The 15,984-nt window shown below is 37.0% G+C and overlaps 1 protein-coding gene across 3 annotated transcripts; it reads left to right on the top strand.

Annotated features, from left to right (window-relative positions):
* The first annotated feature begins 1,916 nt into the window (after positions 1 to 1,916).
* Positions 1,917 to 15,921, top strand: si:rp71-46j2.7 (uncharacterized). 3 transcript variants are annotated; one of them, XM_017475182.3, is made up of 16 exons: positions 1,918 to 2,213; positions 3,785 to 3,902; positions 4,273 to 4,486; positions 4,803 to 4,945; positions 7,090 to 7,243; positions 7,331 to 7,386; positions 7,640 to 7,809; positions 7,938 to 8,048; positions 8,860 to 8,976; positions 9,074 to 9,172; positions 9,252 to 9,437; positions 10,434 to 11,034; positions 11,986 to 12,049; positions 12,398 to 12,573; positions 12,650 to 12,738; positions 13,048 to 15,921. In XM_017475182.3, exons 1-16 carry the CDS (start codon positions 2,022 to 2,024, stop codon positions 13,135 to 13,137), a joined length of 2,580 nt encoding a protein of 859 aa, XP_017330671.1. In that variant the 5' UTR covers positions 1,918 to 2,021; the 3' UTR covers positions 13,138 to 15,921. The 3 variants fall into 3 exon arrangements, with proteins under 3 accessions (XP_017330670.1, XP_017330671.1, XP_017330669.1); XM_017475181.3 differs by having other exon boundaries at positions 1,917 to 2,213; positions 3,788 to 3,902; positions 12,398 to 12,738; XM_017475180.3 differs by having other exon boundaries at positions 12,398 to 12,738.
* The last annotated feature ends 63 nt before the right edge of the window (positions 15,922 to 15,984 follow it).

The following is a 15,984-nucleotide window of genomic DNA, read 5'->3' as shown; positions in this document are numbered from 1 at the left end:
CGTCGGTGTAGCGACCAGCGCGGTTTGAACCAACCTATTCACCTGCACAGTCAGGTTGGCTAGCTGCTGGTTCTGGTTGCTAATCATTCTACCATGGCCTTCAATGGCTTGATGCCACAGCGGGTCACCCGCTGCTTTCATAGGAAGGCGAAGTAATCTTTCACGTACCGTGGGTGGAGATGGAAGCAGTTGTGGGTGACAGAGTCAAAGCAGAATAATCCAATGGGAAAGACAAAGTTTGTGGTTGTGAAACGGGCAGGGGTCAGGCGAGCAAGTCTACTGAACATATTACTTTGCAAAATCTGTTTGCTTCCAAAGTCTCTTAATTGCTGTGGTGAGAGTGTGGTGTGTGATTGGATGCAGGTGTGTGCGATTAGAACTCCGGGTGAAAGCGAGCGCATGCGTGTGTGGGAAGTGTAGTTCTCAGCGGCCATGTTTGTAGTCCGCGGTGCCTCCTGGGAACCTGAGTCGTGGCTTGGCTGTGATATGACATATACGATTGAGTATATGTCATAAACCATTTTAAAGCAACCTCTAAGACCTACATGCTTCAGTCTATGATCTACAGAATCAAATGCTTTTGAAAGATTAACAAATAAAGCCGCACAAGACCGTTTCCTATAAAGAACTGATCATATTATTTGTGACTAACATGGCTGCTGTAATAGTACTATGGCCCGATATAAAGCCTGATTGATCGTCATTAAGGATATTATTATTATCAGATAAGAATTGTTTTATTTGATTGTTTATGAAAGATTCAAATACTTTAGCTAAGACAGGCAGTTTGGAGATCGGACAATAATTATTTGGATCAGAGGGATCTCCACTCTTTAATAAAGGGACAACCATTGCCGATTTCCACATTCTAGGCATAATGTTATAAGTTAAACTTAAATTAACTATATATGCAATAGGCTCTGCCACGATATTTGCTGCAATTCTTAAGAAATAGTACTCAATCTTATCAGTTGCAGCTGATTTTTTGTTGTCTAATTTCATTAAAGCTTCATAGACTTGTGTGGTGGTAACAGGAGAAAATGTGAACAACTGCAAAGGACAATGTTGGATAGACTCGGAAGTTCCCGTACGAGCATGAGCATCTAAATAACTAGAATCAGTAATTGAGCCAGCAGAAACAAAGGAATTATTAAAAGTATATGCATAACATGTGGCCTGAGAAACTACAATTTAATCTAATATTTATCTGCAATAGTATAAGTACTAAACAAAAATAATCCCGGTAAAAAAACTTACTTTCTTACCTCAAAATCTGTTTTTTTTCTCTTTAGAATCTGTGTGTACCTGTTTCCAGCCTTGACACCAAAACTTTAACATCTTTCAGACCTAAGACCTTTAAAGACCTTTAAGACCTAAGTTAGGTTCATGAACCAATGAATCAGTTAGAAGCATACATTTGGCACCCATGGTTAATGGAACACTCTGGGGCCTATTGTACAGACTCAGTTTGACACATGCTCCAAAACACTGACTGAAAATAAAGGATTTGTAAAAGTCTGAGCTTTATGAAACATTATCTTTGGGCATTGGTGGGAGAGTGTATAACTGGGTATTAGATTTTCTGTTTGATTGAATCACTCAAGTTGGAACATCCTCCTCTATAGACAACAAGCGGGAGTGCAGGGTCTTGAACCCCACAGATTTCTTGTTACGGTAAAATGACAAAAAATACATGACATAAGTATAAATTTATTAGATAGTGTATGTTCCAGTGATATACTCTAATGTAGCCATTCTCACTACAGGACGGAAATATGATTTCTGTAGTCAGACAACTAACTGTAAATCAACTATTAAGCTGTTAACGTCTGTCTGCAATTGTGTGATTTCTAATGATCCCACGCCATCATGTGGTCATTATCAGACCTGCAGTCACAACCCTTTAAGTTTCAACCAGTGGTGTGGTATGTTTCATTTATCCGGAAGAGCCTGTTCATGGACATCGTTAAGTCTGAAGTGGCGCAGCCGTGAGAATCTGAAGAGAAAGAGAAAAGGGGGAAATGCATCTTTGGCGTTGTGCGTTTGCTGTCGTTTTAGGCATGGTTTGGTATTTTTCCGAGTCCGGATATTTTTTGGTCCAGGTGGCTTGCTGTGCGCTGGGTTTCCTTACATTCTATCTAAATGGAGGTAACAACAACGTTTGTGAAAGTAGCACCCAAACAGACTGTGCCGCTGATGAAGATACATCTCAGGTATTTGTTCTTTGTGTCTTTTTATGCCCAAGTATGTTCTCCACATTCTTAAGGCTCAATTATTTTTAGAACAGGTGTGTATATATACATTCCATCACGCATACTGAGTGCGATATGGAGAAACAGAAGATCTAAGAATGAGAAAGTGACTCAGTGGATGCTTAGGCGAGGTTGACACTGATGTTAATTATAAACACACCAAAAGAATGGTGTGTCATAAACTTTTAAAGTGTTAAAGTGTCCCATGATTTCAGTATTTCAGAACAATTGCATCTGTTACTGGAATTCCCAAGAGTTATTGCTGGAGAACATACCTAAACAAAGAGCAGTGTGAAGCTGAAGAAGCTATAAAAACAAGTCCAGGCAAAAGTATCAATCTGTAAAAAAAGAATCAGTCACACACAAAAAATAGCCTAAATTTTGCACGTCCTGAGAAGTATCATTTAATCCATTATTTAAAATGGAGAGAATAAGACGCAATTGCATTGAGAGGAGAGCATTATTTAGAAAAGGGACCAAGAAGACAAGGGTAACAATGAAGGAGCTGGAGAGATCCATGATTAAGGTTGGAGATGGGAGAGCTTAATGAAAGTACTGAGCCATATGAAATTTCATTAGGAATTTGCACAAAAGGCATGGTGGAGAGTCAGTAAACCTATTTAGAAAGTTTATCTGAAGATCATATTGATCCACCAAAACTGATGAGACTAAAATGTAAGTTTTTGGATGTGGCACAATGCAATAATATTTGGCGGAAACCCAACAGCACTCATCACCCATGCCCACAGTGAAGCATGGTGGTGCTAGCATCATATTGAAAGTTACATTCTTGGTTGGCAAGAAGAAAAAAAATATTCTTCAACATTTACTTTAAATGTTATGAGTTTTCTAAATGGGTTAAATGGGTTCTACATATAAATTTTAAGGGTTTCTCTCAAAGGATAAAGAATACTGCTTTTAGGGGTGTAAAGCTCCATGTCACCCATACCTGCAAATTAATTTGACTGAATTTAGTTGGTATTGTAAAGAACCTTCCACTGTTTCTCAGATGTTTACTCTGTGCATTAGAGTAGAAGGTAATAAAGAGTTAATAATTATACCAGTCAATTTCCTAACAGTTTCTGCTCCATAAAAGTAAGCTCTAACCATGACCAAACTTAGTACTTGCAGACCTAGCTGTTATCACTACCTTGATTTGATACCAGAAACGTTTTACTCTTTGTCTTTACTGCATGTTATCATCAACCTTGCACTAGTATTTTGCACCTAAATTGTGTGTACACATAAAGCAAGTATGTTCTTGGTGTCCATAGATGACAAACAACACACATTGGTGACATGAAATCATTTAGGGACTAGTTTAATATAGAAATCATACAGTGACATAACACAGAGATCCTAAGAGAATATCTGTGAATATAACCTAATATACACTACATTTCCCCAGGTCAGTCTAATGACATGAGGATTGATTACTTTTACCTCAAGTTTAATTTCAGGACTCAGCTGATTAAAAGACTGTCTAATTGCAAATCCACATCTGATAAGTGTTATTATTAATCTTGCAACAGCAGAAAAGTGAGATTGGCTGTATAGTGGGCAGAGATTATCCAGATACAGCAGTCCAAACTGTACAAAAAGCATCTCACCAGTCACAGTACCCAAAGATCCAGAGGTCACTTCAGCATGGTAAGTTATAACTTTCACTTACTCTTCAGAAAACTGTACAAAGTTGTTGATTCTCTAATGAGTCATATACAGAGTCACTCATTACCATTTTGATAGTTCAAAAGTCAAGTCAAGTGAGTTTTTATTGTCATTCCTCTATATAGCTTGTATACATTGGAATGAAATGTCATTTCTTCAGGACCATGGAGCAACAGTACATAGAACTACATAAAGTGTAAATACACTGTGTGAGACGAGTGCAAGACAATAAACACATTCTTATGTAGCAGCACAAGCATAACAGCAAATATTGGCAGCAAAAAGGAGTTCCATGATATAAAAGTGACTGATGCATTAAAAAAGCACCATTGTGGCTGTGTGTGTCTTGCAGTGTTTAAGTGTGCCTACACACACCTGGTCCTGCCATGGAGCACTGCTCCAGAACCTGGAGATAGTCAGCCCCTATATACAGCATTACTCACTGAATACAACTTTGTCATGGATGAGATCATTTACAAGGCCAAGGACTTGGATCTCTCAGTTACTGCTCTTGGCTGCATTCAGACCATCACCAAGCACCTTCGCAACACAAAGCAGTCAGAAGGGTAAGCATGCATCTGTATAGTTTTCTCCTGTGGCTCAAAATGTAGCACAAATTACATGGTGTGCATCAGCACATATTCAGTTTGCATCATTTATCATTCTTGTATGCATGGCACAGTCTTCTTTGTTTTCTGCTTCAAGTGGTTAGTGCTAGTCACAGCCTACTCTTGCAAAAGTGTGCAGATTGACATTGCTTCACATTTCCCTTTAAAATGTATAACCACTGATGCAGACAATTCAAACAAGATTACTACTTGTAAATGTCTCTGTATATGTAGCTGTAGTTTGTGTTTATGACTGTGCTATTAACTTGCCCAGGACCCCAGCATTCAGTTCTAAGGCTGAAGAGATGGAAGTTGTTAGAGGCTTCTGTAAGGCCCTCATACACAACCTTTTACCTAAACACCTCTGGGAACCAAATGTCTACTACTGTGCCCTACAAGAAATTCTGGCTATGAAAGGTTAGTGCTGTTTCCTTTGCTTGTGCACTCTGTGTTCCAACACTGCACTGGTCAGGAACATTCCACATAACATACAGTTGCAATCAAAATTATTCAACCCCCATTGCAAATGAGGTTTACTGTCAAAATGTACAGACTTTCAGCTGTTTGCGATGAACAAATCAAACAAAAGCAATTGAAATAGTTCAACATAATGAATGCTTCAAGTGGGTTCCCCAAATTCAACTGAAAATGCAACTTATAATGATTTCTTCAGTTTCAAAATGATTCAACCCCCTGAATAGAATCGCTCAAAACAGCACAAATATGCAAAACAGGTGTTGTCTCAAGCACACCTGATCCCACTAATCAAGGGGCTTCATTAGTTGCAACTGGCAGAAAATTTATGAAATACCTAGATGGGCAGAAAAAGGAAGTTATCAACGGCTGCAACCGGATTTCTGAGAAGGCACGTTGTGAAAAACCCTCGAGTGACTGCGAAAGACCTGCAGCAATACTTGGTGGCAACAGGCACTGAGGTTTCAGTGAACACAGTATGGCACGTACTAAATGCAGAATGTTTCCATGCCAGAACTCCAAGACGTACACCACTACTGACCCAAATGCACGAGAAAAGTTAGCTCAAATCATATAAATAAGCCACAGAAGTTTTGGGATTCTGTTCTGTGGAGTAGTGAAACGAAACTGGAACTTTTTGGCACGATGGATCAGCAGTATGTCTGGAGGAAGAAGAATGAAGAAGGAACACTCTGTCCACAGTCAAGCATGGTGGTGGCTCGGTGATGCCCTGGGGCTGCTTTGAATCCTCTGGCAATGGAAACCTGCAGTGCGTGGAAGGCAAGAAGGATTCAAGTATTCAGGAAATCCTACGAGAAAACATCATGCCGTCTGTGAGGGAGCTGAAGATTGGGCATCATTGGACCTTCCAACAGGACAGTGATCCCAAGCATACCTCAAATTCCACCAACTCTTGGTTGCAGAAGAAGTCCAGAAGAAGGCGGTTGCAGCACGCAAACCCAAGAATATTACTGAACTGGAGGCCATTGTTCATGAGGAATGGACTAAGATTCCTCAGGAACGCTGCCAGAAGCTATGCATCTCGTTTGCAGCGGGTCATAACAGCAAAAGGTGCTCCACTAAGTACTAACGATGCTTGCCATGAAGGGGTTGAATAATTTTGAAACTGGAGAAATCATTATAAGTTGCATTTTCAGTTGAATTTGGGGAAATCACATTCGTTTAACTATTTCAATTGCTTTTGTTTGATTTGTTCATTGCAAACAGCTGAAAGTCGGTACATTTTGACAATAAACCTGATTTGCAATGGGGGTTGAATAATTTTGATTGCAACTGTACGTAGCATTACAGAATGAATAATTTGTGTATATCAGGGAGAGATTATTTCTGAGTTTAACAACTGCCAGCATGTTTTCACTTACGTTGTTAGTGGCTTCCTCAAAAACATCAGTGGAATGTTCACCCACATTTAAAACATAATCTGTAAGAATTAGGACACAGTGCAGCTTATACTGCAATTCATTTCAGGGATTATTTTTTCTGCCATACATAATACATATATTCAGTATGTCAAATTCAAATGGTTAAAATTACCTCTATGTCAGTTACAGAATTCCATACGTTTAAGTGTTAGGAGTCAAAACCTTGATAATACCTGAACACATTTAATTCAGTTAACAATCATTCGACGTACATGTGTCAATTAAATTACACTAAAGCAACACCTGGCTTACTTACTAACTGTGAAATAACATACAAAATAAAAATTATAAGCTAATATTGAATACATTTGTCTTATTAATATATTAAGAGGTTGTATAGTGTTAAATATTAAGCAGAAATAATATCAGTCAAAATGAAATAAGAAAAAAGAGACCTTAACTTAGACAGTAAAACAATGAGAAATAACTAAATATTTCATTCAAATTCAGAAACATTTCTTTGGAGGCTTATTTAAGACACTCTTAAATGCTACTAGTAAGAAACTTTTCCTGCACATGGTATGTTTTTACTATAATAGTGATAGAAGTAATGGTATTAGAAAGATTATTAACTAAACATAAATGATATTTTATTTTAATTACATGTTGGTGTTAATGTTCGACCTTTGTTTGTTCTTTTTGTAGTAGTGGAATTTGTGACATTGCTCTCTGACCCAGACAACTTGAACCACCTAATCGTTTCTCAGTTGGACCAAGTGCCCTCAGGAAACCTGTTAGAGGTAGTGCATGACCCAGATAGAGACACTCCTTCCTCAAACTCAAGTGAGAACAATGATGTGTAAGTTTCATTATCACATCATGGTACAGTTACAGTAAGTACTGTGTTTCTGTTAACTTCATTTTAATAGTTGATTTATTTTCTCAGGCTACAAGCTGGGGCAGAGGAACATCCATGTGATGAAGGCAAAGCTAAAAAGAAAGGTGTTGTGGTTTTTTTTTTTTTTTTTTTTTTTTAAACTTACATTAGAATCCATAGACACTATATGAATTTGTCCTGAAAGACAAGAGTATAGTGTTGATTTGCCTACACACCTTCTAACCTTGATGATGAAGTGATGAGTTGAATTATTTAAGTTAGAGATAGCGAATCCAGTAGACTCAAGGTATAATAAATGCATTGACATCGATTTTTGGGAATTTCTGTTCACACTTTTCTTTCTTTGTCATCATGCAGGCAAGAATCCGAAAGAGAAGTTTTCTAAGTTTTTTGAAAATATTAAACGGAAGAAAACCAAATTAAAGAGAAAGGAGAAAAATCTAACAGGGGGAGCTGTGTCAGTCCGCAGGCCTGCAGTAGTACAGGTTGATGATACACATAGCAGTGAGGGCTCCATCTGTGACAATGTGAGGAAACACATAACATTAATACTGCTAATATTTAAAAAAACAAACAAACAAACAAACAAACAAAAACACCCAGATGATATCAGGGCTGCTAATGAGTCTTTGCCTTTGGTTGTTTTTGTTGTTAGGTCGAGACTGATGTGGAAAGTCTTACAAGTTCCCTCCAGGAGGAGATGATGGAATTTAAGCTCTCCTACGAGATGTGGAGGGTTGGAGAATGGGCAGTTACTGTCACTAATGTAAGTCACATTATATATATATATATATATATATGCCATCTACCCCATCCATCAGTAGAAGTGGACCAGTGGAGATATTGTTTGGATGGTGAATCATTCTCAGCACAGCAGTGATGATGCTGGTCTAGTGTATTACAAGTTTTTAAACACAATGTATACTCACTGGCCACTTTACAGAGCATAGTTAATTTTTTCCATTGCAAATTTGTTGATCAGTTTCTGACCACAGGAATGGTGTATTTTTTGGTTTGATGACGAATTCATAGCAGTGATATTGAAAAAAAAAAAAGCAAAGCAAAATAGCAACACTGCTGTTCCTTATACTGTTGTACCATTTCGACACCCCATCACTAAGTATCTGCTCGGCAGTAGTCATATGGACTGTTAGCTTCTGATAGGATTAGATCATTTTGTTTGGTCTGGCAGATATAACTAAAGACTAGTACATCAATTTTGTCACTGGTGATCTCTCATGTTTAAAATGAGAGTATAGCTGTTTGTGTCTGTGGGTGTGTGATCAGGTGATAGTCCATCCTGCATTGTTTCAAGCTGTATAACTACGCATCAAACGCTGTGTATTCAACTCTGAATAACAAAGGGGCTCATCTTTACTCTCATTCCATAAGAGATAAGCTACTGGATGTTTCATATCCACTAGTCAGAGAGAGATGCTGTTGCTTTTCTCTCCCCAAGAGAATGTGGTCGTTTGTGTACTCAAAAATCCTCAGAGGAATATGGCATATGCCTTTTTTTAGTTAGTAAAAGCAGACATTGCTAGCTTTATGCTTATTAACCACAAAGGTCCTCCTAGGTCCAGATGGATGGAAATGAGTTGTGTTTCACATTTCACTTGGAGGACCGCAACAATCCTGAAAACCTCCATTGGGATGTGACAAGGAAGCTGTCAGACATAATCCAATTTTGCAAGGTGAGAAATGGAAGTGGTTTGTAAAACAATCATGCTTTTGGACATCTGGGAATTTTATAACTTGGAATTCATCTTAAAGGATTGAATATCTTTTCAGGAAATAGGACCCCCACCCTTCTTATCGACAATAGTGGAGAAGCCAAAAACGGAGTGGAGTAAGGAGGAAGCAAGAGAAGATTTGGAACACTCCTTACAAGTAAGCTTTACATTTGATGGTAGTATAAAACGAAAAACAACTATTAAACAAACATATATTTATCACACTACTTCTTTAGGACCTGGTGACGAATATAGAGCTCGGCAAGTCTGAGCTTGTGTTCAAGTTCCTTGGTCCAATTGACTGGATACTGCATGAAGAAGAGCATAATGAATGGGTGTGGGTTCTTTTGGGGAGGATTGCATTCTTCCTTACTCCTGGCCAAGATGATCAAGATGATCAAGATGATCAAGATAATGATGAGGTAAATATGTGGACCATATGACAGCTGATGTACTAGACCACAGACTGTAGCCATGATTTATCGTCATCAGGTGAAATAATCTTGCTTGGTCCCTTGTTACACCACACTACAATCAGTGTTTCAAAAAAAAGAAGCTGGAATTGGAACCACTCATAACTTTGTATTATTGACTACATACTCGACTATATACTCAGATATTTAAAAACAAATCTACACTTATTATATTGTGGTACTGTGAGTTGGCTTTAGAGCTGCAAAGAAGTGATGAAGGTTCATGTTTCAGTATATTAACAGCAGTTATGCAAAACCCACAGTAACTAAATTTTATTACGATCCTTTAGGAAAGTTTTCAATGTATCGCAAAATTCCAACTTTGATTTTATTATTTTGATAGTATTTAGAATATTTTTTTCAAACATGTACCGAAATGTTAGATTCTCAGTAGCTAATGTTCGCGATAAGTACCTTACTTCATTTCTTTTCTTTTCTGACACATTTCTTGTCACTCAGCAGGGCTACTCTGGTTATAGATGAATTTGGCATTAAAAATATTTTTGTAAACTTCATTTTGGTCAAAAAATCACCGCATAATCTATTGCATAGGGTGGCATTGCCACCTCACAGCTCCAAGGCCCCCAGTTCAATCCTAAGAGTTACATGTTCAGGTTGCAGGTTCCTCTGGGTTCTCTGATTTCCTCCCATTTCCCAAAAACATGGCAGTAAGTGGGTTGGTTATGTTAAGCTATGATAGGTGTGAATGTGTGTATGCATGGTTCCTTGTGATGGACTGGCATACCATTCAGGGCATTTCCCACACCCAGTGTTTCCTGGATAGACTCTGGATCCACCGCAACCCTGACCAGGATAAAGCAGCTACTAAATGAATGATTAATTGCATATTATTGTAATTAAATAGTTGGTATCACTACTGGTGACTTAAATCAGATACTGAATATTCATTCATGACAATCTACAAACTCTCACTTTATTTCCCAGCTGAGTAACCCCAAAGGGGATGAGGAGCAACATGAAGTTAATACAACAGAATCCACACCTCAACATGGACCGGATGCTACCCAGCAAATGTGTACAGACCCTTTAGAGAGACAAGACAAAGAAACTGCAAATGAGTCGTTTGTAGCAGATGGAGAACACTTACCCATACCTGAGCAGACTTCCACCTGTACGAGTACAAAACAACTCACAGACCACACTGCTGATCAGCCTGAAGTGAATCCTGATGGAATTCAAAGTGATGGTTTAAATATAGCACAGTTTGCAGTCAGGACAAAATACATTCAATTCGAACATGTAAAACGAAATGCTGCAGCCTACAGATCATCTGAAAATGATGAGAATAGTTCAATCCATGGCACTGATGAGGTTTCAGTCTCCAATTCTACTGGAAATATAAGCAAGGTAGAAAATCTTCCTCACAGAAAGTCATCAGAAACAGATAAACCTGAAAGGAAGGAGAAAGAATCTCATCCTGAAAAAGAGACATTGATTCAGCCATCAGGAGAGACAAAAATGTCCAACCATTGGGAACAACCTGAGGCCAATAAAGTGATATTTGATTTACTGAAGGAAATTTCTGGTAGGTTCAGTATGAATGTCTTTTAATGAGTTAACAGTAACACCTTGTACAAAACTTTAGTGGCATACGCCATTTAGGTGTGTCTAATAGGCTGCCATATAACACAATACTTTTTTGCTGGTACTTTGAGGCTACATGCACAGTCAGAGGTTAGTTCATTAATTTTTTTTTCTATCACAACAAATTTGAGCAGAATGTTGTTTGAAATATTGTACATTAATTCATATAAATACTATACATTTAGAAATAACTACAGACTAAATATTTCTTAGCACAAGAGTAATGCGGTAGTGTGCATTGCACTGATATGAGTGAATTAGGCACAAGTGTTTTTGAACTTTATCTTCCCTTACTGGCCAATTTATTAGACATGCACATCTTGTTAGCCCAGCAGATGTACAGGTAGAGAATGTAGCTCATCTTTTTCCTTGCATAATTAGTGTTAATCTTCCTCTAACCCAATGGTTGTTAAACATTTTGCAGACAGGGACCCCTTTACCTGTGAAATAAATCCATAAATAATATAAGTAATAAGTAATAAATATAACAACTTGATAGGTTGGGATTTCCATTGGTGCAATTAAATTTTAATGTGATTTTATCAATAGCAGACCCCCTGACAATGCTTCACAGACCCCTGCAGGTCAAACTTTTATTTTTATTTTTATTAGTGGTCAGTTTCTACAGAACTGTGATGTCCAAATAACATCTAGTCATTTAGTAATTAATATTGATGGACAGGGTAAAGGTGGGCTACTAATTACTAACTACTATAATGAATTGTGTCTACTAACACTAATTGTGCACTGTACCTGTGGTAGGTTAGTGTGGCCAATTAGGCCTCTTGTTCTGTGCAAACAGTGACTAGTGTCAAGATACTGTAACAACTTCCTTTAACAACTAAATATTGATTTAGTAAAATTGCCTTTGATTGTAATGTTCTTTTTACAGGAAATTCATACACCGTTAAATTCATGAAGGCTATCGTAACACCATTCACACCACTGATAAACAAGTAAGTTCTGAAATGTTCCTGTTTCTCTATTTAAATATAGTCCTTTAATTAAGACAAAGAATAGCCATACATAAATGACTGTCACCAACTTAAACAACTAAACCAACAAAAATTAACAACCCACAATTAAACCAACATAAATTCACTTATTAGTACTAAAGTTAATAATTTTGTTGCATAATGCTTCTATAATTACATCAAGCAGCTAACGTCACCAAGATTCTCATGAAGTGACACTCAGTAAATGCTAAATAAAAGTGATCCACTTTAAACCACAGAAAAAGTACCTCCAAGAAGTTGGAAAAGGTGTTCACACATCTAGAACTGCTACTTACTTTTGCTTCTCAGGAAAGTGAATGGTTTTTTGAAAAACATGAATCCTTCAGAAGCTCAGATTGCTACCTACATTGATACATTTTGTAAGAACATATGGCCTGCCAGTGCTGAACCGCAGCCTCTACCTCAAAGCAGCGACAACAAGAAGGAGACCAAGCAGAAAGCAATGCAGATCATGACTTCCAAGTGTACGTATTGGCATATTTTATGCTGTATTCTAGACATTTTCTGCTTTAAATTTACTGCTATGTCATGTTTCAATAGTTGCAGGCTTCTTAAGCATCAACAAAACCAATGTGGAGCGCATTTTCAAGATCTTTCAGAATGGAGAAGAAAACAAGAAGCTGGTTTATGTGAGTGATGCTATGCATGCTGTAAAACTACATCTGTGTGTGTGTGTGTGTGTGTGTGTGTGTGTGTGTGTATGTGTGTGTGTATGTGTGTGTGTATATATATATATATATATATATATATATATATATATATATATATATATGCATATATATATATATGCATATATATATATATGCATATATATATATATATATGCATATATATATATATATATATATATATATATATATATATATATATATATATATATATATATATATATGCATATATATATACAGCTTTCTAATTTCTCTTATTTATGTTTCCAGATGTTGCTGATATATCTCTTGAGAGTGTTTCTGCCTGGAGAACCTGGTTTTAATGTGATGTCCAAGTTAAATGTGAAGTCTACTATTTAATATTGATGGACAGTTTTAAGTCTTGATTAGATACCATGCCCTACTTTATATTGATTATTTATTTGAGAGATGGTTTTTATCCAAAACCACCTCTAAGTGAAACAGAATGTACCTCCTATTAGGGACTTTGTCCAACGGCCAGTAGTGTCTCTCTGGCAGTTCTGGGACGTTTTGGTTACTTGTTGAAAAAAGCACTGTTTGTTTCTTAAAATACAATGCACATTGTTCATTCATCTTCAGTAACTGCTTTTTCCTGGTCAGGGTCACAGTGGATCCAGAGCCAATGCCAGGAACATAGGGTGCTAAGCAGAAATTCACACTTGATGGGACACCAGTCCATTGCAGGGCACCATGCACACACATTTTCACATACTCATTAACACCTAGGTGGGATTTAGATTAGTCAATCCACCTAAATACAGAACATGGAAGAAATCCATTCAGACACAGGGAGAACATGACAGTTTGCACAGACAGTAACCTGAGCTTGGGGACCCAGTATCTGTGAGGCATCAATGCTACCCACTGCATTACCATGCAATCCTTATTGCACATTATTCTCCACATACAAAAAAAAAAAAACATTATGTTGTGTATATACAGTCAGACACACAAATATTTGGACATTGACAAAATAACTGTTAATAGTAATAATAGTAATTATTTTAGTTGTCTATCACAGGATACAGGAGTATAAATATATATAAGAGTTGAAAGTCTTTTAATTTGAGGGTATTTACATTCCCTGGTGTGGTGCTCTGCCAGGCTTTTACTGCAGTCTTCAGTTCCTGCTTTTTCTTGGGGAGTTTTGGCTTCAGCAAGTGAGATGCATGGTCAATTGGACTCGATTGATGACCATTGCAGAACATTCCACTTTGTTGCCTTAAAACGTCTTGGAGTGGCTTTCGAAGTATGCTTCGGCTCTTTGTCCATCTGCATTTAAAGAACCGTCCAATGAGTTTTGAAGCCTTTGGCTGAATCTGAGCAGATAATGTAGCCCCGTACACGTCACAATTCATTTGACTGTTTTTGTCTGCAGTGTCACATTATCAATAAATACAAGGGAATCAGTTCCATTGACAGGCATAAATGCCCACGGCATTAGTGTTGTTATGCTTTGGATCATGAGCAGTTCCTTCCCTTCCCATATTCCTCTCTTCTCATCATTCTAGAACAAGTTAATCTTGGTCTCGTCTGTCCTTATCTGTTGTTCTACAGGATTTGTGAGATGTTTCTGGCTAACTCTAACCTGAGCTACCTGTTTTTGAGGTTTACCATTGATTTACGTCTTGTGATAAACCCTCTGTATGTACTGTACTTTGGTGAAGCCTTCTGTTGATTGTTGACATTAACACAAATACTCCTATTTCACCTGGCCAACTGTGGTGAGTGAAAAAGTTCTGTGGTGTTCTGGGACTTTTGGTGTTCCTGACCTCACTAGTGCATTATTTATTAAAAAAAAGAAAAAAAAAAAAAGAGTACCAAATAGTTAAATTGGCCACACCTAATGTTTTTTTTTTTTTTTTTTTTTTTTTTTTTTTCCAGTTCCTCTGACGGGTTTATTTTGATTTTTCAGCCTAATGATGGCTCACTTCACTGGCATTGACAGCTCTTTGGACTTCATATTGAGAGTTAACAATAATTGCTTTAATAACTAAAAATCTACACTTAGAGCTCATATTCATTATTTAGTTACAACTACAATTCAACTTTATTTGTATAGCTTTTTAACAACGGACATTGTCTCAAAGCAGCTTTACAGAAACATATAAACACAGGATTCAGATTTTAAATGTGCGAATTTATCCCAATTGAGCAAGCCGGTGGCAAACAAAAACTCCCTAAGATGTTAAGAGGAAGAAACCTTGAGAGGAACCAGACTCAGAAGTTCACCTTAACTCAAATATATTTTGGTAGACAATGAATATAATGATAATTTTGTCCAAATATTTATGTACCTGCCTATAATATATTTGTATTGTACAGTGTGACTCATACTTGTTCTACTCTTCAGTTTGACCCACTTTGATTATTTATAGAAATAAAAAGACATTTTTATTTTATTTTATAAAATGTGTTCTACATTTTCATTGTTTCAGTCATATATTGTAAAGTCTAAAATCTACCTTGTCTTGTAACGATCAGTTTAAGCAGTATACAGGTGCATCTCAACAAATTAGAATATCGAGGAAAAGTAATCTCTCTCTCCCCCCCCGTAAATTAATTCAAAAAGTGGAGCCTTCATATGTTCTAGATTTTGAGATACTGGATTTTTGATTTCGATGAGCTGTAAGCTGTAGTAATCAAGATTAAAATAAAAAAAAAGTTTGAAATATTTAATTTTATGTGTAATGAATCTAGAATATATGAAAGTTCCACTTTTTGAGTTCATTTACAGAAAAAATAATTTTTCCATAATGTTCTACTTTGTTGAGATGCATTTGAGATGTATATGGAAATGGAGCTCCAAAGCTATTACTGGGGCTCCTGCTCATGGCATGTGTATGTGTGTGTGCATGTTTGGAAGGTCATGAGTTTAAATCCCTGGACTAACCCTCAACTGCTCTGTTGTATAAATGAGATATATAATCTGCCAAATGCCATAACAAAATTATTATTGGTGTTCATTAGAGATGCTGAGTGTGGGCATATATCAGGGAATTTTTTTTTCTTTTTTTTTGTCGCATTATATGTATTGTCCAATTAACAAACAAAAAAACCCTAAGGCACTTTCACCCGAACATGAAGGTTGTGTATGTGTGCTTGTTTTTGTTTTGATTGTTGTTTTGTAAAAGAATGCAGTATGTGTAGTTTGTTCCATTTGTGGCCTAATGCCATCTGTGTTAA

This window comes from Ictalurus punctatus, chromosome 8, assembly GCF_001660625.3.
Source record: "Ictalurus punctatus breed USDA103 chromosome 8, Coco_2.0, whole genome shotgun sequence".
Lineage (NCBI taxonomy): Eukaryota > Metazoa > Chordata > Actinopteri > Siluriformes > Ictaluridae > Ictalurus > Ictalurus punctatus.
The sequence above is the reverse complement of the archived record's forward strand: the minus strand, read 5'-3'. Positions and strand labels throughout refer to the sequence as shown.